General features: G+C 41.8%; 1 protein-coding gene across 1 annotated transcript in view; it reads right to left on the reverse strand.

Annotated features, from left to right (window-relative positions):
* Nucleotides 1-2477: 2477 nt before the first annotated feature.
* Nucleotides 2478-24332, reverse strand: part of LANCL3 (LanC like 3) — a 44301-nt gene continuing 22446 nt past the window's right edge. The window contains exons 2-5 of the mRNA XM_019529118.1: nt 10962-11085; nt 9794-9991; nt 6546-6753; nt 2478-3660 (exon numbers count right to left, since the gene is read on the reverse strand). Of these exons, the coding sequence (XP_019384663.1) occupies nt 3501-3660; nt 6546-6753; nt 9794-9991; nt 10962-11085 (690 nt within the window). The 3' untranslated portion in view covers nt 2478-3500. The remainder of the gene's footprint in view (nt 3661-6545; nt 6754-9793; nt 9992-10961; nt 11086-24332) is intronic.

The following is a 24332-nucleotide window of genomic DNA, read 5'->3' on the forward strand; positions in this document are numbered from 1 at the left end:
ATATAAGAAGAGAATTCTTATTAAATGTAAATCAGAAGGAATGAACCCCATACAAAATTAAAAGTATCAGAGAAGAGAGGATGAATATTTAATTGTTACACGTCCTGTCATTTATATGGAATGAGATTAAAAGATTAACTATATCCACTGAAAGTTAAAACAGAAAAGAGACCAAATCCATTAACTTCACTGCATATTTTTTACTTTATATACAGCAAAAGCTGTGCTATTCAGAACTTTATTAAATTGGCATGCTTTATTAACTGTCATGTTGATCGATGAGGCAGAGGCAAAACCAAAAGTCCCATCCCGGCACTTCCAGTTTCACCAAGTCCCACTTTGCCAACTTTGGACCATGGCCTGAGGCAAAGCAGCCTGTGCGGAGCCCCACTCCCTGTCCCCCGGCACACCGATGCCAGGGAGCACAAGTCTTGGTGCACCAGCCCAAACAGGCAAAGATGCCTCTCAGGTAACTGGCATATTTGATTAACTGGCACTCCCCATTCCCATGGATGCTGGATAACACAGCTTTTACTGTATTTAAAACACCGCATCACTGTGATCCTTATTTTTAAACTTAGTTTGTATGCTAAGAGTATCAACGTTCTTTTTTTTAGTTTCCATCTCAGTTATTGTATTTATTCACCCTATGTTCTAGATTGGCTTGCATTTTTGGCACAGATTTGAGTCTATACTGAAAAGTCCATAGATAAAACTAATCAGATGCTAGTAAGTTTTGTGGCACCAAAGATAATTAAACAAAGGAGAACAAGAAAAGATTAAAGAGAAAAGATTAAAATGTGATAATTAATGTGCTGATAACTTCTTGCTCTGGACTGAACTGGATACTGTGTATTTTTATCAAACACAGACTGTTTTGTTCTGTTTGCACTGTAAATAATGTTGTTAATATTTGCAGAATTAAAACAGCCCTGAGCCCAGATAACAGCAAAAATCTGCCCTTCTTTTTTTTTTTTTTTTAGAAAAGAATCTTTTCAAGATTGTTTTGCAGCATAAAATAAAATGCAGTTAGAGCAACTCTTTAAAAGCCTGACACAGATAACTAGTAACTTTGAGCTATACCTAAATGATTATTTCAGACAATGTAAATTTGGAATTAAATAATATCAAGTAACAGGGACAAAGGTGTGCACCAAAAATTTCACCTTCCTGAAACATAAGTAAGAAAGGTAGTAATTCCAAAAAATAAAATCTATTCCCTATTCAAAACTCAGGATGCAACCTAAATAAAAATCAGATTATCCTGATGTCCAACTGTCCACAGATCTGAGATAAATGATCTTAGGCACATTTTGGATGATGACATGACAAATCCTTTTAATTTTTCTTACAGAGTACTCAGTCTGACCTCAGGATTCAATACAATGGGTATATGTACCTGTGAGATGTACAATTTCTCTGCCCACAAGAATGAAGCAAATAATAATAATTCCTTTAAGTGAGGCCTTTCATCTCAAATAATTATAGTATCTGAATAACACCACCACCCTGCATTTTGCCACTTCCTTTCATCCAATGTACTTGAATTGGTACAGAAATGATTTGTTTTATTTACCAATTAAATGTGAAAGCCAGCTACTTCAGAAATACTTAAACACTACACAGTAACACTAAATACCAAGGAGTTGATTCTGCAACCTGACTTATACAAGTCATTAAATCAATGGCACTAGGCATGTGAATGGGTTAACTCTACTAGTATATGTAAGGTTTACAAGAGCTGGCTCCATTCAGTGGCCCTATACAATATCCCTTTAAGTCAATGGAAATCTTTATGGGAATGGGCTGTAAGAAATAAAAGCTGTATCTTCTCCAGTTGACAAAGCATGAGGAAAGTTAGTAGGCAGAGTGCTGGGACTGGGTGGCACACATAAGTTACTTTGCTGACTCTGAGTTATAGGTGGCACTACTCCAGCCTACTAGGGGTCTTGACCTTCCAGGGGCCCGGATCTCGCATCAAGCTGCCTGGGCTCTGATTGGAGGAGCTGGAAGCAGAGCTGGGAACCTCTCAGGTCGCTGCTCAGATCCTTCCTGGAGCAGGGGGAGCCTCTCCTGCTGGCTGCAGTCTCTCATAGGAGATCCTGGAGCCCAGTGGGGAGCCTCTCCTGCCAGCCGCACACCACACTGCTGAGGGTCCCACTGCTGCCCACAGGTCTTGCTCTTTCAGGCTCTTCCGGGGCACTGTTCCTACCCTACTGGCTCAGCTCTTGCCAGCTCTGTGAAGCTCCTTCCCTGTTGTCCCTCACTGGTCTCTCCCCAGAGTCAGCCCATGCTGCCACTTTTATCCCCCTCCAGGTGACCCAAGGGGCCAATCAGGACACTGGGGGGTGGGGGTGAGTCTCTGGGGCCTGATTGGTGCAGAAAGGGAATCCCAAGTCCTCCAGTCATCTTTTACCCCTTCAAAACCCCTGGGCCAAATCATTACCAGATTGGTGAGGAAAGGGAATCCCAAGTCCTCCAATCATCTTTTGCCCTTTCAAAACCCCTGGGTTAGGTCACTGCCAGCTAACCCGTCACATCAATATTTCTTTCAATTTCCATATACATGCTCTTGTTCAAATAATGCTGCTATAAGAAATACATATTTAAAGGAAGGGGTGCTTTTTTAATGTATCTGGCAAAAAGTAATACTTATCTCAGAGCATATTATAATGTGAGGAAATTGTCTGATTTCTATACCTTGCTACAAAATTTACTGATTTGTCTTCTACGTGGCTTCTATTTATCTTCTTTGTAAAAGAGAAGATTCCCATCCAAAGCAGTACTGCTATTGCACGGTGGTCATGCAGTGTTCCTCACCTTATTTCTGAAAGGCAGGGTTAGATTCAGCTCTCATTTACACATGTGAAACGCCCCAAGAGCAATGGGAGTACTGGACAAGGATGTGTGCATATGAAAGCAAAAAGATTTCAAAACATAATACTGCTACTAAATGTAGTTCTAGTACTAGTGAAGCTGGTTCTATTAAGAAAATACAGATTTTGCCGTTACATACTTTAGTGATCTTTCCTCACCTAGCAGCATGTAGCTTTGTAATTACTTCTTTTTATGGCACTCTCTTTAAACCTTCTGGATTAAAATCATTTTATTTATTTTCCATAGCTCAACAAGTCAGATTTCCATCTTGTTTTTCCTAACTCACCACCACATTAAAGACTGGAAATGTCTCCTTCACTCTCATTTGAATAATTAGCAGGTTTTACTTCTTAGTACTGGTGTTTTCTCTCCTTTCAGTTTGGAAAAACTGTTTCATTCCCTCAATTTGTAAATACAATGTTAATTTTTTTTTTTTTACCCCAGACTTCCCTCCCCAAACCCTAGTATATTTAGGTTTTCACCTGACGCTGGCAACATTAAGGCTCACATTAGTGGCACCACTGAATGTGGCTTGTTTGCAAATAGCCTCTCAAGACAGATAAGTGAAACTACAGGTGCCCTCTGCTTGGCTGTTCCAATGTGGCACTGGAGAGCTGTCTTCTCTAGACAAATATACTGAAGAGAGGGAACTCGGCTTGGTTGGGCTGCAGCAAGTCAATCAGGAAACACACAGTCCCTGAATAGCCTTCGTACAGACTGCATATGCTTTCTAATGCCCGGGAGCCAACCTTAAATTCTTCTGTAAATAAGAACTCCGCAAACCTAAGAAACAGAAAAGGAAAAAAAGGAAGTCTTTCTTAATCAATTGATCTTACGGTATCCCTCTGCATCTACACATTTGTCATTAGAAAACACCATTCAATATGTAGAACATGAACAGATTTCTCTGCCCGTTTGTTAGAGCAGTGACTTTCAATCTGTGGTCTCTGGAGGGGTCTGTGAAAGATGATGATGATCAATCAAAAGTATGTGAATACCCACACTTACGATTCAAAGGAACCTCCATTCGAAATTTCCAAAAGGGTCTATATCTTCATTCAAAATTTTTTTTAGGGGTCTGCTAATGAAGAGAGATTGGAAACCACTGTGTCACAGGCTTCTGCCCTCAGGGAGGCACCAAAGGCAAGGGTGGCTGCGGCAGCTAGGCCAGCAGCAGCAGTGGCTCTGTTCCTGAGCCCTCCCCTAAATCAGCACTTGGGGCTCATGTCCCAGTCACCCATGCAGTTACACTACTGTGAGAACATGTTCAACACTCTTCAGAGATCCATATGTTTCTGATGTCTGCATGACATTAATAATTCTAGAAATAAGATTTGTTTTTTAAAAAAACAACGTTTTGGTCTTTGTTTCACAACATCCAGCCTGATTCATAAAAACAAGGTTTTTCAGATTGATGTAACAAATCCTGTAGCAGAGATACGGTTAAGCAGATGAAAAGTTCTCAAAATACTGCAGAATGAACAGGATGAAAATATATTACTAGGAATATTGAATCATTTCCTCTTTCACAGAAGAAAGAGGAAAGAAACACATTCAGTATTTTCCTTTACAATAGCTAGGATAAATCAGGAAAAAATATCTGAATCAAAGAATAACTGCAGCCTGACAGACTCCCATGCAGGATTCTTCCTCTTGCTTCCACCAGGTATATTTACATGTGCAATGAGCACAGATCAATAAACTCTGGTGCATACTGCGCTGGAGTTTATTGCCCCCAGGCTCAGCATTTGAACGTGCACCTGGCACTGCAGCACACTGAGCTGGCTGGGGCATAAGGCTGCTTCAGTGAAGGGCTAGCCATGAGGCAGCCTCTACACGTGCACTGCTGCGCACTAAAGAACTCTGCTGTAGGATTGTACTTGTATTTACAAGTACCAACCTGCAGCAGAGTTAATGAGTTTGCAGTCTAACAGGGCTGCACATGTAGACATTGAGGTTAGGGGCACACATTACACATAAACAAGTTTAAGTGATCAGAAACTGGTTTAAACATAGAATGTAAGTTCAGTGTACATAAACCAGTTTCAAAATGGCTAAAATAGGTTTGAGATAAATCTGGTTGAATGTAGTATCAGACTTAACTGGCTGAGCTAAAACCAGTTTATGCAACTTCTGTCCAAGACCTCTTCCTGGTTTAAGTTAAACCAGAGTCCTCCAGCATCCCAGCATGCTCTCTGGGTTGTGTTCTCTGCTCCAGTGGAGGAGAGCTGGCCTTGCTCCCTCTGCTACCCAACTAGAGCATGGACAGGAAGGGGTGGGAGCCTGGCTACATGCTGGCCCCAGAAGGGAGCAGCAAAAATGTTCGTTTTCCCCGCTTCCTCCCTCCCCTGTGCCACCAGCATTGACAGTAGCCTGGAGTGAAGTGGCCAGGGAGGGGGTTTAATTCCCCACTTCCTGTCCCACGGACCCGAGTCGGGGTCTGCTGTGTGCTCCTCCCTCACTGCTGCAGCAGCAGGGCACAGCTAGACACCAGCTGACATGGCCCCCTTACACAAGGGGGAAGGAAGAGGGGTTATTTCCTCCCACCCCCTCTGCCCCTGAGGACCACAGCAGGGTCTGCCTGCCCTGACCACTGCCGCCACTCACTCTCTGCATGGGGCAAGTGTGCTCCCTCCTGTCCCCTCCACCAGATGCTGAAAGGAGGGGGGAATTACCCCCCTCCTTGCCCCCTTGCCTAAGGGGCACTGCCGGCCGGGCTCTAGTCATGCCCCTGCCCTGCTGCTGGAGCCGTGTCAGGGTAGGGCCCTGACGGGGCAGCAGCCCCTCCCATGGTGACTGGGGACCATGAGCCTCTTCCTGAGGTGGCAGGGGCCGCGATCAGGGGTCAGAGCTGCCATGGACTGCACAGGGCGCATGGTGGTACCGGGGCTCAGAAGGGGCCATAGCCCTGCAAGCTCCCCTCGTGCCACCACCTGTCACCCTGCACAGTCTGCGGCAGCTTTCCCTGCCCCACAGCGCAGCACCCCCCTCCTAGCAAGAGGCACATGCTCTTGGACACCATGACAGAGGCTGCTTCCCCATCATGGTCACTCCCCCATCTCCACTCCAGTGGCAGTATGGGGGCAAAGCACAGCCCAGGTGGCAGGGCTCCTTAGGTGGAGGGGCAAGGATGGGAATTATTGCCCCACTCTGCCCCTGGGGGACTGCAGCAGGGTTGGCCCACCCCAACCACTGCCACTCGCTCTGTGTGTGCGGCAAGCAGTGGAATAAACCCCCTCCTGCCCTCTCTACCAGATGCTAGAAGGAGCCAACCTCCCTGGCCCCCCTACCTAAGGTGCCATACAGGCTATGCTCTGGCCCCTCCCCCACCCTGCTGCTGAAGTGGTGATGTGGGGGTGACCATGATGGGGGCAGCACCCCCTGTCATGGTGCCCCAGAGAGTGAGCCTCTTCCTGGCAGGTGGGCCATGCTGCAGGGTGGGGAAAGCTGCCACAGACTGTGCGAGTGGAACGGTGGTGGCGGTGCTGGGTGGGGTTAGCCTGACTGCCTCCTAGATAGATAGATAGATAGATACATATATGTGAAGGGATTTGGGCCAGTGACTATGAAGGGTTTTGTATGTCCTGTTTGAGTTTCCCAAGACGCTTATCATAATATATCTGAATAATGTATTGAGCGAGGTACTGCTGTGAAATAAGAACACTAACCTTTGTGCTCTGTAGATGTATTTAGAGTTTCCAGTAAGCCTGTATAGGAGTAAGAACACATATGCGCTACCAGCCACCCCGTGGCAAATACCAGGTCCCTTCTTCAATAGGCCCTTCTGCCATGTTAGTTCCCCACAGCGAATACAAGTGTCCAGATACTGGGGCTTCTTGGAAACCAGATAAGCTTTGGCAAACAGATAAGCAATGCCTAGAAAACAGTAGAGAGGTTAGGTTTTCATAAGTACAGTCTAGCTGGTGAAATGTCATATTTTCAATACAGAAGAACTGGGGTGTCAGCACTGTCTGATATGGCATAGCAATCCACAGTGGAGCCTGTTCCTCTGCCACACCTGTGCTTACTCTAGCCACAGAAGTGACGGGGATCAGTAGCAAGGGGAAGCACAGGCAGCTGGCATCTGCAGGAGGTGGATGTTTGAGGCCTGTGGCAGGAGCCAGATTCCAAAAGCAGCCCGCAGCAAAAACGGTGGCCAACCCCTGTATAAGAATATTCATATATATTTGCGTATTCACACAAGTACGCATATTGGGGAGGGGGTTACCTGATAAATTGAGAAAGATATGATGCATTTATTATGAGCCTTTGACAGTCACCTGCTATCTGAACACTTGTCCATATCATTCCAGGTCTTATTCTAACATTCACAAACCTCAAATAGCTTAAAGTGACAGCTGCGCTTTTGCTTTTCAAAAGGCCCACCACAATATATTCTCTTTATTTCACTAATCTGGAATTCCCATGAACTCTTCTTCCCCTCAACCAAAACACACCAAATTACACTGATCAAATTCATAGGTCTTGCACCAGTGACAGGTTCAGGACCCAGCAGCTCATGTTTCTACAAAGAGAAACTAGAGAACTATTCTACAAACAGAAACTACCACTTCTCTAGTGAGACATGCTACAAGTTATTGTAGCCAAAAAAATCCTGAAATGCCAGGCACTGGTCAAATTAGTGAGAAACCCTCTTTCTACACTCCACAATGTTTTGGATAATTTTTATTGGTGATTTGATTTGATTAGCTTAAATTTCAATCTCAGCATGGTACAGCTGTGTTGCTGGTAACTAAAGGAACCTAACTTAAAAAAATCAAACAAAATATACCCATAAGTATTAAAAAAAAACCACACAAGTTAAATTTTTTTCAGAATAGCTTATCTGTGGCACAGGGCCAACCCATAATATATAAGTGTTGTGGTATAAATGATTTACTGAGGTAGCTGTATTCAACATGTGACTACTGAATGACACAATATAAAGGGCTCCCTGGGAAGAAGCAATTTCCTTATAAACATTAAGATTTGAATACTTTGCATTTTATTAGGTTCAAAGAAATTGCTGTATCTCACTGGAGAGTACATGCTTTCCAACAGCAGTGTAAAACATCCATTTCTAGCTCTGATGCACTGAACTGCAAGATAGCACGCTATAAATCTGTCACTTAATGTGGGATTAACTATTACAATGGGACATGTCAAACTATATACTGCTCTAGAAACATCATTCACCTTTAAGGAATAAGCAAGAAATGTTCATCCAGTAGGCTATTTTGTTTTTAAAAATTGGGACTGTTTGAAATGCCACTGAGGTTTGCAATAACCGAAGTACTAACAAGGCAATGGATAAAAGGACAGTTCTGGTCAGTGGCTAACCTCCCAGAGAAAGCAATTTTCTTTCCTTCCAAGAAAGAAGTTGTCTGTATTTGGTCAGCAATTGGTACTGCAGCACTGTTAGTTTTGCCGTAGTTTTATGCTAAGAAAATAAGAAGAGTTCAATGCAATGTATGGGTTTGACCAAAAAGCAACTTATGTAATATCACAAGCAAAGCATACTAGAACATGGCTTGGAACCCAGTGTGGGATACATGGGTTTTGCTTCACTAATCTTAAACTGAAGATTCTCTTTTCCCACCATGGCTTTTAAATGTAATAGCGAACCAGCAAAAGCAACTTTCTGGTACACACTACTTCCCTGTTTAAAATAAAAGTCATACTGCCAGATCTGTGAAATAACAACAGACAGAAACAGGCTTTGTTTAAGAGGAAGATACAAAGGGCTCTTTTGCAGGCCCACTCAGAAATACTAGGTTTATCTGTTTGGGTCCCTTTCCATAAAGCTTCCCAATCCAATCAGCCAGAACTTGTTTTGTGACTCATCTATAGCAGTGGTCGGCAATCTATGGCCCATAAGCTGGATCTGGCCTGCAGAACCACTGGATCCAGTCTGCATACAAGGGCTTCAGCAGCATTTGGTAGTGGTGAGGTTTAGCTGTGGGCACTTTCCATGTGCCACCACAGAGACAAGCAGTAGCAGTACCTGGGATCTAGCACCCGTCCACTCACCCCTGCCCTGGAGTGAGTCATTTCAGCCTGCAGCTGGAAAAGATTGCTTACCCCTGCCCTATACCATTTTTGGAAGCCACGCAACTCACGACAGTAAGGTGGCTTTGCAGACGTTAAAAAAATGTGCTTTACCAGAAGAAGCAGTGCATTAGTTTAACCTGGTTCAGGGGCCTGAACATTCCCCCAGCTTCCAGTTTGATTCCCCAGCTCTCTGATAATTTCCCCAGCTCTTCCCAGGGGTCACAGGCCCCCGGATCTGCGCACTGGGTTTCAGCAGGTTGCCACTGTAATTTCAGAGGCAGCCTGCTGAAACACCACATGCAGATCAGGGGCCCACACCCCCCAGGGAAGAGCTGGGGAAACAATCAGAGAGCTAAGGGATTGAACAAGGAGCTAGATGTCAATATCAGAGAAGTCCTTCCTCTCCCTCTCCTTAGTTTCTGTTTAGCTGCAGCAAGCCCAGCTTTCAAAACTCAAAATGTTTTGAAACTTTCAAAACATTGAGTGCCCTTGTTTCATTTCAAAGCCTTTTGTTTCATTTAGACTTTGCTGTTTTGAGCTTGAAGCACATTGAAACAGCTTCAAAACAAAACAGCAATTGACATTTCACACAGCCCTAGTAATATACTGTTCCACTGAATTGCCATGCTATTTGTAGAACCTCAAAGAACACTTGGGAGCTTTCCTCCTTGCCTGATCCTGCTTTTGCTATAAACAAAAATTCTTAATCAGGAAAAAAACCCATGAATAATTTGCTGTTTCACATAAAATATAAAATCAGTACAATCTGACCCCAGCTGATTTTTCTCAATGAAATCATACAGAGATAACAGAGAGAAAGGTGTCGTAACATCTGGATATTTCACAACATCATTCTGAACTGAACCTGGAGCTCCATGACACCAGTGGACAAGTTCATTCTCCCGCTCAATTGTCTCTCCCAGTTCAGGAGGCCAGTTGCAGTTCTGTTCTTGTTCCATAAGGAAGTCAACACTCTGCCATATAAGCTCCTGATCTGGAGGTTGGAGGTACTCATAATAGGACAGCAGCATCTGAAGGATAGATGAAAGTCCATGAGCTGCGCCTGTAAAGAACAACGATAAAATAAGAAAGCTCTCTTTGTTCATACATCCATCACAGTGCATCTTTTTATCAAAACTCATTTCCCAGGATTTGTTCCGTCTGGTCTAGGCAGGTTATAATTCTGTTTTTAGGAAGGTTATTACAAATGGAAGATATTAAGATGTTTTTTACCATTTATCTTTTGTCTTCCTAAATATAAGGATAACTCTATATGAATTCACCTAAATCCACTGAGGAGTGATTGCAACATTTGAGAACAGTGAACGTTAAACACACTTTCTTTTACAGATCTAGTCTGTGTAAGCAACAGATTGCTCTACTGTGTTTTATGAATATATTATTTCACCAATATACATTATTCCATACATAAATTCTACCACTAGAGAAGAGAAAGTCTCAGCCTAATGGGGAGAACTTCAGAAAGCTTACTCCCTTCATAGGTTTTGCTCAGAAAGGAAATACTAGAGTTTGTATAAGCATATGGGGTACATAACTAGAAATGCTCTAATCACTGCATTTCATTTAACATAACACACATGCCACAAGTCTATACATGTCCATGGGTGACTGGTTCCTCCTGAGTCTGGGGGGGCACCCAGAGAAGCCACCGGTGGCATCAGTGGCAGGGCCAGAGCTGGTGAGCATCCACAGATGCTGCTGGCAGCATCAGCGGTGGGGCCAGAGCTGGCAAGATCCTGCAGACACCAGTAGCAGCACTGGCAGTGGGGACGGCCCTGTCAAGGGGGACATGTGCCCCCCCTCCCACCCCGCCATGCTCTCCTTGTGTCGCCTATGCAGACATCTATACAGAAGTCAGATCTATCTGTATGATCATTTGTGAGTAAAGGAAAACAACATTACATATTGTCTGTATCTACACATCAGTATTTATCATCTTATTTCTGAAATAATCAATAACTTTGGTGTCTGTGCAATCCCTTGTTATAAACTGGTTAGTGCGTTCTACTCACCAAGGTACTCTGTTCCATAATAAGAGTACATGAGTGGGAATGGTTTCCTCCTCTTCACTGCATACTGCTTCCCTGATTCTAATATAGCTTGGCAAATAGATCTGATCTGCACTGGGGTTAATATCTAAACAGAAACACCAAAAACAGACAAGTTGCTGTAAGTTTTCCTTTTAAATATTATAAAAGGCTCTTTGTTTTCATTGACACCCAAATTAGACCATTGCCTTAATTTATACTTTTTGTACACACTATAATATACACCATTAATATTAAACAATTATTTATATTTTGTGGTAGGTCTACACAATGTTTCTCATGCCAGGGAATAAATCCTACCCCAAAGTCAAGGTCAAAATTCATTGACTAGGATGGGATTGGAGTTACTGATTCACTGAAAGACACACTTTCCCTCTTCCAACATTATCACAATCTAAGGGAGATGTGTTTTATGTGCAGAAAATGAAATGCAAAACAGCAGTTAAAGGATAGGAAGGTACGAGAATACTAAGCAACAAAGAAACAGAGAGACTTCTAGAAGAAATTAATTTTAAGAAGAGAGGGGGCTTACGAGCTGAATATTGACAGGCTTTCCTAGATTTAGGGAACAACATAAAAGAACGTTTTTAGTGACATAAAAGAAGGGAAGGGTATTAAATTGGAGGGAGGAATCTTAAATTTTCTTGTTGGTTTCATTCTTACTCTGAAGCTGAAGATAAACTCTTGGTATTTAGATACCTGGTTTATGAAACAGCTTAAGACATGTACATATCTGGTGGACCCTTTGTAGGGAACCACTGCTGAAAGTGAAGTGAAAGGTAACTTCACACAGATAGTTAGGGCCTTGTTACACATTTCATAGTAGCTAGGGTCAGGAGGGACCTGAACAGATCATCTAGCCTGACCCCCTGCCACAGGCAGGAATGAATGCTGGGTTCACAAGACCTCACACAGGTGATTATCCAACCTCCTCTTGAATTTGCCCAAGGTAGGGGCGAGGACCACTTCCCTGGGAAGTTGGTTCCAGATTCTGACCACCCAAACTGTAAAATAGTGCCTTCTGATCTCTAACCTAAACCTATTCTCCTTCAGCTTACTGCCATTGTTCCTTATCTCCCCAGGTGGTGCTGGGGAGAAAAGGACAATCTAGCAATTGTCAACTCCTGTACATCAAGTAAGAAGTCTTGCTTTGGAGACCATATCTATGATATTTTGGTTTGTAAAGCCATGTACTTCTCTTCTCAGAAATCTAAGCCTGAGCTTCAAAAGTTCAGATGGATGTAAATTTAAATACAGCCCAGGTGGCCATTAATATAATACAAATTGTAAAACAGTAGTGACCACGTATCTCTAACTTTTACAAGGATCAGTGGGAGATGGCAAAGTGCAGCACATGTCATTTGGCCTATGTAGGGTTGTTCAATACTATTTTGCAAGATGTGTCCTGAAAAATGAAGGTAGTTGAAGGATCTCTCTCCCTGGAAGCATGGATTTTCTGCCTGAGTAGAGTTCTTGCAATTGACTTCCACAAGGGCTGCCTTTATTTTTAAACCTATTTGCTACTGAACTCCATGAGTTTGTAGGCAGCCACCAGGTCCCCGCTCAGCCTCCTCTTGCTGAGGCTGAACAGGTTCAGGTCCCTCAGTCTCTCCTCATAGAGAGGGCCTGTCCTGCTGCCCTCTCACCAAGTGGGTGGCCCTCCTTTGAACCCTCTCCATGCTGGCCACATCCTTTTTAAAGTGCAGCGCCCAGTACTGGACACAGTACTCCAACTGCAGCCTGACCAAAGCCGTATAGAGGGGGAGTATCACCTCTCTGGACCAGCTTGAGATGCATCTTTGGATGCATGACAAGGCACGGCTGGCCTTGGTGGCTGCGGTCTGGCATGGGCGGCTCATGTTCATCTTGGAGTCAGTAAGGACTCTGAGATCCCGTTCTGCCTCTGTCCTTTCAAGAAAGGAACTCCCCAGCCTGTATGTATGCTGTGGATTCCTTCTCCCAAGGGGTAGCACCCTGCATTTGTCTACGTTGAACCCCATCCTGTCCTCATCTGCCCACTTCTGTAGTCTGTCTAAATCTATTTGTAGCCTCTCTCTCCCTTCAAGTGTATCCACCTCGCCCCACATCTTAGCATCATCAGCAGACTTGGACAGTGTGCTTTCCACCCCTTGTCCAAGTCACTAAGGAAGATGTTAAACAGTGCGGGCCCAAGGACCGAGCCCTGGGTACCCCACTGCTCACATCTCACTAAGTTGAGTACAACCTGTCCACCACTACTCTCTGGGTGCGCCCCATCAGCCAATTTTTTACCCATCCAACTGTGTAGGCATCAATGCCACGGTCGCTTAATTTATTGATGAGGATGGGGTGAGAGACAGTGTCAAAGGCCTTCTTAAAGTCTAGAAAGACTATGTCCACAGCAACACCATCATCCAAGGATTTAGTTACTTGGTCATAAAAGGCAACCAGGTTGGTCAGGCAGGACCTGCCTTTGATGAACCCATGCTGATTGCCCCTGAGCATGATCTCCCCTGCTGGCCCCCCACAGATGTGTTCCTTGATGATTCTCTCCAAGATCTTCCTGAGCACCGAGGAGAGGCTTACAGGTCTGTAGTTACTTGGGTCCTCCTTCCTCCCTTTCTTGAAAATTGGGACCACATTAGCCATTCATTTTAGGCAATTCCTGGTGCTCCTAACCCCTGGACTGTCCACACATTCTCATGTGAAATTAGTTTTAAACACATTTTAGGTGTCTTAAAGTGATGCCTCTGCAGGGCAGTTTTATCTCTGATCCATGTTACCCAACTTGCTTTCCATTAATCTGTGACCATTCCTCACAGATGAGCCACCCAAGCTGAAGTCCTCCAGCATCCCAGGATGCAGTACCTCCCTCTCCCCCACTCTCCTCTCCTGTGTGGACAAACATTTCACCCCCTGAACTCTACTGCCCAGGGGGAGGTTCTGGCACCAAGCCAACTTCCCCCGCAGTCCCTGAGGGTGTGCAACCCCATGCAAACAGCCTGCAGAGCGCATGTCAGCTAGACAGTCTGTAGGGCATGGATGAGTCCATGAGTAGGGTCTAGGGGATTGAGGAGGAACAAACAAGGGGGCTGGATTGGATCCCCATGATCTGGGGCTTCCTTCACAAGGCAGGGGCAGTTGGTGTCCCCAAATCCCCTTTTCTCTCTGCTCCTACCTCCCAGGCACCTAGAAAATACAACCTGAACCCCTCACACTTCAATCCCAAATCCCAATTTATTAAAATATGAGATCTACTTAAATTTACTTCCTCTTTGTTTCTTTTTACTTCTTTTTTACTTCTTTTTATTTTATCCTTCAGTAGCTGACTTCTTTCATTTCCCCACCCTTTCCCCACCCCCATTTCCTTTTCACCTCCCTTTTCATAACCCACCCCAACCCCATCAACTCTCTGCCTCCCAGCTTCATGTTCCCCCCCATAACCCATCTCTCACACCCCCCCACCTAGAACAAGGACAGAAGTCTGTCCTCACTCACCAGCCCTGCAGTGGCAACTCAAAACTGGACAGGTGGAGACAGTTGGAAAAGGTTTTTAGCCTTAAAGTGCAAAAGCTCCAAACCCAGGCTAGCATTAACACCAGTCAACATTTAAGCAGCTCAAAGTGCAACGTGTAATAAGGTTCTTAGGGACCAGCCATATTTGCAGTGCTTTATGAACATGAATGGGCTATAAATAACTCATAATCAACAACTCACTATAGATAAATAAATGACTGAACAATGGCTTACCATGCAACATTAAAAGGAAAATATGTTTACCAATTATTCTATTTTATATTAGTTTAACATTAGCAATCTCCTCTTTCTCAATGGCATACGTAAGTAGCTGACCAACACAAAGGAAGCTGAGAGGTTTGTTTACAGGTGTTTTTAATTGCTTGGATCATTACAATAATTGGTATTCTGACTTTGCCTTGTTTTGTAACTGTACATAAGAAAAGCATTTTATGCACAATTCCTTTCCCCTCATGTAGGATGAAAATTTGAAGAGAAAAATGGCAAGAGGGGACAGAAAAACAAACACAGAACATAACCAACCCTGACAGAAGTAGTAACAGGCAGAAAAATTAATGATAGCTTCCAAATCTTTTCAATTTCCTGAAAAAAATAGCGTTTACATTACTCTGCATTTCCCTAAGACTCCAGATGACCTCCTCACTTCTAAAGAAAGCTTTCTGAATCAAGTGTGCAGGCAATGTTCTACAAAAGCCATGCACCAGTGTTAGGTAAGCAAAAGAAATAAAGATAGTTTATGTTATTTCTCTTGATAAAAGAAAGAAAGAAAGAATAAAAAGGCTGGGATCTTTAGTTTTCAATGTTAAACCTTGCTTGAGAGCAAATAAAGGATTAATTAAACAAGGCCAGATCCAGATTAGAGCTCTCCTTGCAGGCCACATCTGAACCCACTCTGGTGACTGGGCTACCAGTGGCAGGAGACAGCTGCAGGATTTAAGGCTTTCCTTGCATGTGCTCTGCTGCTAACACATCCCCAGTGGGACTCTGTAGCTCATTCCCATTCGCCCTGCCCCCAAATTCCCAGCCCCTCCAGGTATCCTGTGAGCCAGATGACACAGATCCACAGGCCTTGATTTTTCATTAATCACTGGACCTAATCACTTAAGTGTTACTGAATTGGCAGCAACAGCTTACATCCTAAGTCAGCTGTACTGTTAGTGAAGTAGAGAATACTGCACTCTTTTTTGATTTGTTATTATACTGGTTTGTACCTGTGTTTATGTCTGATCCTCTAAATCCGCACTTTGTAAAGAAGTTAGTGAATTTATCCAGTATAAACAAATTTAGGTCAGGCTAATTATGCAGTACATAAGTCCTCCTACCCACAGTCTTACAAAGGGTACTTAAAGAATACAATATTTTGGAAATGAGATCAGTCAGCCTCCTTATTGTAATTTCCATTTAATGCATACTAAACCAAACCATATTCTGTTTTTCTTCCTTCTCCCCCCTCTCCCTATCTCTGGTTGGTACCTGCTGTCTCTTGGGTTGTATTTGCAGCAGACAACAATGCCTTCAGGGCAAAATAACACCTCCAAACTGAACCACTTCCTCCTGATGGTGGGATGTGAAGCAGTGAGGGAGCACAGTGGGTTGGGTAGCAGGAATGAAGGACACCAAGCCTTGGTGGGCTCACAAGGGACTAAACACATGCGGGCAGCCGCAAACACTCATTATTACGATACAAAAGTGCAGATGATGACTTTCAATCGCAAGCTAACCCATCTGACACTACTTGGAAGAAATAAAGATAACTAAAATAATGTCTGTGACCAATACTACCACCAAATGCAGTCTCTCAACACAAACACCCCCCCGTGATCTCTATCCAAGTCTTTTAACAGACACAGGAGTTACAAATTCCACAAATCTTTCCCTTTCAACACTTTTATTTAGAGGCTACACTTTGTTTGGATAGCTGCATGGACTTACTCAACAGTTATTTATACAAAACACAAAATTAATTAAAAACATACAAACTGGTGTTTAAAATGGTTTGTTGACACACGTAAATTTATATTTCCCATAAGACAACCTAGATAATGCATTCCAGGGTAGAAAAAAATAGGGTTTTTTTTCAACTGGAAAAAAGTATATTAATATAGGATTTTTATTTTAAATTAAATAATACTTTCTTTGCAAAATTAAATGTTTTAAATTAAACTTGAAACATGAATGTTATGTAAGGCCTAAAATAATTATATTGATTTTTTCCCCCAAGCAATCCACATTTGCAGTCAACACGTTAAATAAAGTAAAATCACTGAACTGGGGAAAGGTATTAGCTCAGCACTTAGAACCAGAGTTTACTGAAGTGTTCTAGCCACTTTTGACAGCAGTAGCTTCTTTTCTAGATGCAGAGAGTATTTTTTTTCATGTCAGTTTATTCAACTAATTGAATTTAATAACTACTTTAGTGACGCTAGACAGAGTGGAAAATGAAAATACAAGAAAGCTTGTTTTCCCTCTTCCTATCTCAAAATAAAAATCAAGTTTAAAAGGATAAGAGTTATTAGTTCTAAAAACTTGAAGGGCATTGATTCAGCTAAAGAGAAACAATTAATTCAGTTAACTAACTACAGTTAATACCTTGTTTAGTAAATCAGTTTTAAGCAGAAACATGGTTTAATAATCTTTATATTTTATATCACTAGTACATTTCAAATAGCTTTATTTAATCAGCAGCTATTCCAAAATGATGTTTTATTCATATTAAATGAATTCCAATTTCTATCCAAGTCCAGCTCGACACCAATCACGAATAAAAATATTAGCCATTGTGGTAAAAATCCTACATCCACTATTTTCTAACAGATTAAAAATGTAAAAATTAAGAAAGTGAATAAATGTAAATTAAGCTATGTAACTGTTTATCTAAATGTACATAGACATAACATATGTTCCCAGTTAGCAAACAGAATTATCAATTTATGCTAGCCAATGAGAATTAACCTTTCTTTAGGAAAATGAATTAAAAATATGCATGTGATTATTTCTTGCTGGCTGATTTAATTCATTAAAATAAGAAATTTAAATGTAAATAAAATGCCAAATCCATTTACATCAGTCCACACAGGCATTTCCAGTTCAGTTACAAAAAAAAAAATAGAAATAGGCTAACTCCCCTGATAGCAGTCCCCTTCTCTAACCACTTGGCCCAGTCTGTAACTATCGTGCTGTCCAGATATGTGTGCACAAACATCTATAATCTAACCCCCTGCCTCCTGATCCAACTCTGCCACTCCTCTTTCCAACCTTGTTTCACGTCTGTTCTCCCCAGCTACCTGACTGCACCACAGGATTGGGGTTTGCTGCTTTCTCAAAGACAGTGGTTCTCAATTTTTATAGATTTGAGTCATCCCTTGGAAAATACTAGCTCTTTGTTTTCACTCGTTTGTTGACTACAGAAAAATATTTTGTTCTTTGCATTTGCAAAGAACTCAGAAAGACTGCACTAGAATCTTTTTAACACTTTGGACTTAATATGTGAAACCTATGAGCACATCCCCATGAGTAGGAACATGCATTTCCCCCAGGGAAAACTCGCAGCAGCACGTATTTGTGCTGTAGCTAGTTGTCCCTGGGCATGCCCCTCCACACGCATGGCAAATTGCCCTAGGTGGAGTAGGGGAGGCTGGGGCCAACACTGGGCTGGCCCCAGAACCTTAACCTGGGGTCCTGGGGGCCTCCCAGGGCTGCAGCAGCAGCAATCCAGGCATGTGGAGTGTGACCAGCAGCTGGAGCATGGCTTTGGCCAGCACACGCTGCATGGCAAACGTGTAAGTCTGGAGCGTGCCACAAACCACATGTGCATGCTCATGGGGATTCACCCTCTGGGTTTATATTGTAAATCATGTTTATACACCTAATAGTGCTAACCTTATGGCACCCTTGAAAGGATGTCAAGGCACCTTGGTTGAATATTACTGCTCTAGGTGGCTCGCCACAAGAAAAGAAAAATCTTTAAAAGAGAAAGCAGTTTTTCCTCATGTTTAAAGTTTGAGTATGTGTACGTTGCACTGTATTGTAAGGTGTACACATATCCTCCATGTGCCCTTAGAGTGAAAGTTTTATGGGAGACAATTGTCCAGTTTATTCCAGTTGCTTTGTTGTAGTGCATTTTATGCATGCAAGATAGATAGATGGTGTTAGTTAAGCACCAAGTATTGTTATTTAATGTGATTACTTGTGATTATGTATCTACTTATGGTTACAATCATGGTTCTAATCCAGAAGGTAATATTTATGCTTTTTACGATCATATATTAGAAGCCCTATTTTATCCTTGTAAAAATCACCAGATATAGACTTAATAGGCCAAACCTCCTATTGATGTAACTCCCATAAAAAAATCATCTGAGTACTACAATAGCATTAGAAATGTGTGTTTTATTTAAAAAAAACAACCCAACAACTTTGTTTAGAAATCTCTTATTTTGCTAGTGTTCTGCAAGTCCAGCAGAGGGAGCTTTGGAAGCAGTGACAACTTTCATGAATGCTGTGAAACAATGGACATTTTTGTAGTCAGTAGAGCAACTGAGCCCATCATAAAGATGGACTGGGGCCAGTAGTTTAATGACAGTATGCTACACTACATGATGTCAAAGTTCAGTTGTTAAATGTTGTAAGTTTTCTCTTTCAGGACAAGTACAGACAGTCAAAAAGTCCCAAGCTGAATCGATTCCATCTTTGCAGGTTAGTCTAAGATGTACAGATTGAACTGATAAACAAGTGAATAGACATTCACTTTTGATTCCAGAAATGCAGCCACATGCCTGCAGTGTCCCAGGTCAGAAGCCAGGGGGTGCTAGAGCTCCCTACCAAGCTCACCTGGAGCAGACAGCTTGGGGTCAAGGATTGCCTTCCCATTCTGGGAGAAAGAGTTTGTGGAAGAGGTGCAAAGCATCCTCAGACGCTGAGGGACTGTGAGTTAACTTGAACCTAGAGGAGAGCTGGGTCAGAAATTTAATAAACTGATTTAACCTAAATCAATTAAGTCTGATCCAGGTTTATCTTAAACTGAGTTTGGCCATTTTGAAAGCAATGTATGTTTTCTGAACTTCTGTTGCGTTACAGATTTGAACTGGTTTCCAATTATTTATACCAGTTTATGTGAGATTTCTGTCCCTAGCCTCAATGCCAGGACCAGAGCAAGCTTTAGAGCCTGTTGCATGCTATGTAATGCCCAATCCTTCCCCCCTGCAGGTGAGGAGTCAAAATAGAATGGGTGAGAGACCTGGCCTCCACAAGAAAACAAGAAGCCTCCTGCCCAGATAGCATAAAAGCTAAAAAAAATAGCAAGACCCTGATTCTACCCAGTGTTCTGCCAGTGTAATTAACATAAAACTTTTGTAGTCATGTGCAAAAATCAGACCCCAGGCAATGTGGTCTGCACTCCTTCTGAACAGTGTTGGGTACATCATGTTTTTAACACTCTGAAAAACAGATCAGACTGTTGTTAGCGCAACTGGTCTTATACTCTACCACCACCAAGAAAAATATCTTTTAGAGAACTTCTAAGTTTTACTTTATAGCACAAGTATATGAATGTATAGGGACAATGCAATATATTTATGAATAATGTTTGTCATTTCTTAACGATTTGTATTTAAATCACAAATTTATTATTAGCAAAATAAAGTTCCCTATAAATCATATTGATATTACTTTTTTGTCTTTTAAAGTCAGAATTCCTTTTCTCTTCTTTAGAGACATCATCTCAACCGCATATAAACAGAAACAAGAGTGATATTCTGGTTCATGAGACGAGCATAATTCCAATGTGAAACCAAAGCCTGCACTTTATCCTGGTGATGTAACCAGGTTCTTGCTGAGGCAGGCACTGCAGCAGTTTTGCAATTGTAATTGTAAAAGTGGATTCTTGACCAGTGGAGGTTTCTATGTGCGGTTAGACAAACACTTGGCTGGGATGGCTGGCTTAGACTGACCTTCTGAGCTCCCTTCTAGGCCTGTACTTCTGATTCCAATGGCTAAAATGGCACAACAATCCTATATTTTTCACTTTCCTGGTGTAGATAGGCCTAAAGCCATCAACTGTGCAGTCTACACTCTCCATTAAAAGAAAAAATGTAAACTTTAGTATTCAGGGTACAATGCAAGCCTTGAAAATGTCGATGGAGCATAACTCATTCTGTTGCTACCAAGTAATATGAGAACATGTGCTCCTCTTACCAGCGTTGGCCTATTAAACATTCTCCATCCACTCAATCTGCCTCATCTCAGAACTAAAGCAAATAAAAGAAAAATGCAACTGCCTTTCTTCCGAAGTCCCCCTAACTTGAGTTCCTGGAAAAGGAGGAGCAAACATCAGTGGTTTCTCCATCAAACTCTCCTAGACTATGCCCTGCCCCTGGTTTTTACCTGGTTTACATTCCCTAACTTTAATATCTGACTCAGAAGCTCTTTTTCTATGGTCCTGAAGTCCCTGGGAAGAGTGAATGTTTGCTGTGCCAGCCCTTTTCCTTCAAGTCTGATGTGTTTGCCACTTTCATGGGAGATGGAGCCAATGTATACTGCTCCATTTTCCAGCCACCTATCAGGATGGGGGAGTAGAAACCCTTCTCTGTGTTTGGACTGATAATGCAGGTAAGCCTGCATAGGTATGCATGGAGATGTCTGACTTCCTTTCCCTGCAGCTCCACAGGTACCCTCAGAATCTTATGACTGGGCCCTAATAAAATAAATTTAGCATAAACTATAGTTCCTGTGAACACAGTGCCATGCTTTGGAGTTGCCTTGAATTTATACCAAAATGTCACTGAGTCAAATGCATTAAAATACAGTTCATTGCTCAGGTGACCTAGACAAACCTCTTTCCCCTACTAAGGAGAATATCAAATTTTCAGCACTTTTATCTCCTTGCAAGTTCCAGAACAAAAGAGGACTGAAATCAGTCCTAAATGAGGTGACAAACACTGATGCTCCCACACATTTGTATATATAAACTCATAACAGCATGAAATAAATTTGGAAAATTATCCTGAAACCAGAAAAAGGCAATGAGCTTTATTTTGAGAAGTGCAGAGGTTTTTGAAAACACTGGGCACCCACAGTTCTCCTTGAATTTACTTCAGCTGGAGTTGCAGATATTTAACACCTCATAGGATCGGGTCCCAACCAATGAAATATAAGGAGTTTGAATTTGCAGAGTATCAATATTACAATATTATATCTGGGAAATGGTCATCCCAAGAAGGATATAAACCTCTGTAAAGGAACTGCCTTATAATGCTTGCTGACTAGTTCACACATAGTTGATTTCAAAGGAACCAGTAAATACAGAAGTAAAATTAAGCATTTGTAAATTCAGTTGCCAAGAAAAAGCAGAATACAATAGTATGTACAATAGTATGGTATGCACTTGTACTTGAACTTTGAGGGTTTTAATGTCGAATTCTGGTATTCCATTGCTAGCAGATAGTGCTCTGATCATTCTTCCAAACAAATACTTGGTTAAGAAGGACAATGGGACGATAATAAATTGTGTATTTTTTCATATTCCATGTTTTTAGCAATCTTTTATTTCTTTTCTGGGAACAGACTTTAATTTCTCTGGGAGAGAAAAGAAAAGAAAAATGAGTAAGCATATTAAATGCATCTGCAAGATGAGCATCACCAGATGGTATAATACGAAAGCTGTCTACATTGTCCAACTAAGGACAAAAATAGCTGGGGTTTTTTGGAGGTAGAGGTGTTTTATTATTTTTTAAAATGTTGTAGCCTCCATGCTAGAAAATGTCATGCCTAAGCAGGAAGTTTAAAGAATTGCCACAATTTTGGCAGGACTTTACCCTTAATGTTTATTGCTGTTGTTTTATAACCACTAAACAAAATCCAAGAAGGGATACTAATGTCTGAAGATAAATTTTATAGCTGAGAAATAAAAAACAAATAATAAAGACAAATTCTATAAAGATACATGCCCCACAACAGATCGTTTTTTAAATCAATATAGTCTTTAGGACAGTTAGTTAACAGATTATGCTTCTTTTTCAAATGAAATTAGCGTGATTTGATTTACTCAATTTTTGCAATGAAGACAGGGAGCAGCTATTAAAGGTCTAGGAGTTTTTCTAGGTATACAACATCTTTCCACACACTCCTACTTGTCAATTCATGCCAGACAAGTGGCATAATAATTCAGTTTTATATGTTGCAAGCATAGTGTATCAAGAAGCCTTTTAAACAGCCAAATGGACTAGGGCCAACCAGTTGTATTATTACCCAGTGCATCTGGAAAGGGGTCAGTGGATAGCAAGCCAGAGCTGGGTTAGCTCAACTGGAAGAGATTAGCAGGAGTGAGGCTGGCTTGTGATGGCTCTGGAACAGAAAGGTACAGAGTGAAAGACCTTCAGGGACCAAGCTATTGTATTACTTCTTGAGTTTTTAGCTGAATAAACAAATTGGGCCTTGAGGTAAGTTTGTCCTATAAAAAAAGACTCTGGCTTGGAGTTTGCCCTTCCCAGCAAGTCAGAACCCTACACCATGGATGGATATGTGTTTTTTTACTTCGTCCATCAGCACAGTATCCCCATGCCTATTAAAACAGTGTATACAAATTACACAGCCACCCAAATTATCATATACAGTTCCAACTAAATATACACAAACTGTATACAGCAATTGTATATTTCATTATGGCACCCACAGAGAAAGAGTACATTGCACTTGCCTAAGCGACTCTTCATCCGTTGGTCCTCACCAGCATTCAATTCTCCCCTGTGGTTTCAAGTAGCTGTCTGCATGCGACAGCAGCCACACCCTGGTAAACTGCCTTGACGGGCAGGCTAGGCCAGGTGAGGGTACCCGGTCACTCTTAGACCTCTGGGTAGATAGGGACATGCCTATCCCTGCATGCAGTCTGACTCCGGGGACATGCGTGTGCTCCTGGGATATGTCCCTAGAAATCAATGTGAACAAGCTCAATGATAATCTCTGCTCATTGTACTATGGCATCCAAAAACCCAACTAAAATGTTAGGATGCATGAGGAATGTGATTGAGAATAATACTGAAATTATTATGATGATGACAGTATGTTCATCACTGCAATCTTTTTCTTGGTATGCTCTATTCATTTCAAACATCCTCTCAAAAAACATAGCAGTAGGAAGGAGACAGGTGATAAAACTAATTAGAGACATAGAAAGACTTGCCCAAAGAGAGGAAGACTGAAAAGATCATTACTGTTTATTGTCTAGAGAGATGTATAATCTGATGAGGTATTTCAAAGCTATTTAACTATTGTCTTTCAAAATAAAAGAAAAAAGGGGATAGGTTATAAAAATGAAAAGCAGGATATTTAAAGATGCTAAATTAAATGCTTTGCTATACATAGACAAATTCTGTGTCGTGTGAACTGATAGGGAACTTATTGGTCCCAAAGATTTCATTGACCCAATTAGCAAAGCAGGATTAAAAAATAAGGATCATCTTTCCATATAAAATCATAAAAATATACAACATTACAACAACAGGGATTTACAGGTGGAGACAGTCACAACTGACTGTAGGATTCAGCTTCATTGTGCCCTGCAATTAGAGATAAATTACCTAATCTGTTCTGAAAAAAACTGACTCATCTTTTGAAAGAAGTTTTGAAGTCTCGGAAAGAATGTGAACCTTTGGCATAAGTCAAACCTCAAAGCATAAATTGATTTCCATGTGATGGGGACAAGGAACCTTATGGGTAAAATGCTCCAGAACTGCCCTCTACACAAATTCCTTGAACCTTCTCTGAAGCATGTAGCTTTGAATACTCTCTGGATATTGGGCTGTTGAGACTACAGTTATAAAAGGG

The sequence above is a fragment of the Crocodylus porosus genome, unplaced genomic scaffold (genome assembly GCF_001723895.1).
Source record: "Crocodylus porosus isolate Cpor-Errol unplaced genomic scaffold, CroPor_comp1, whole genome shotgun sequence".
NCBI classification, from domain to species: Eukaryota; Metazoa; Chordata; order Crocodylia; family Crocodylidae; genus Crocodylus; species Crocodylus porosus.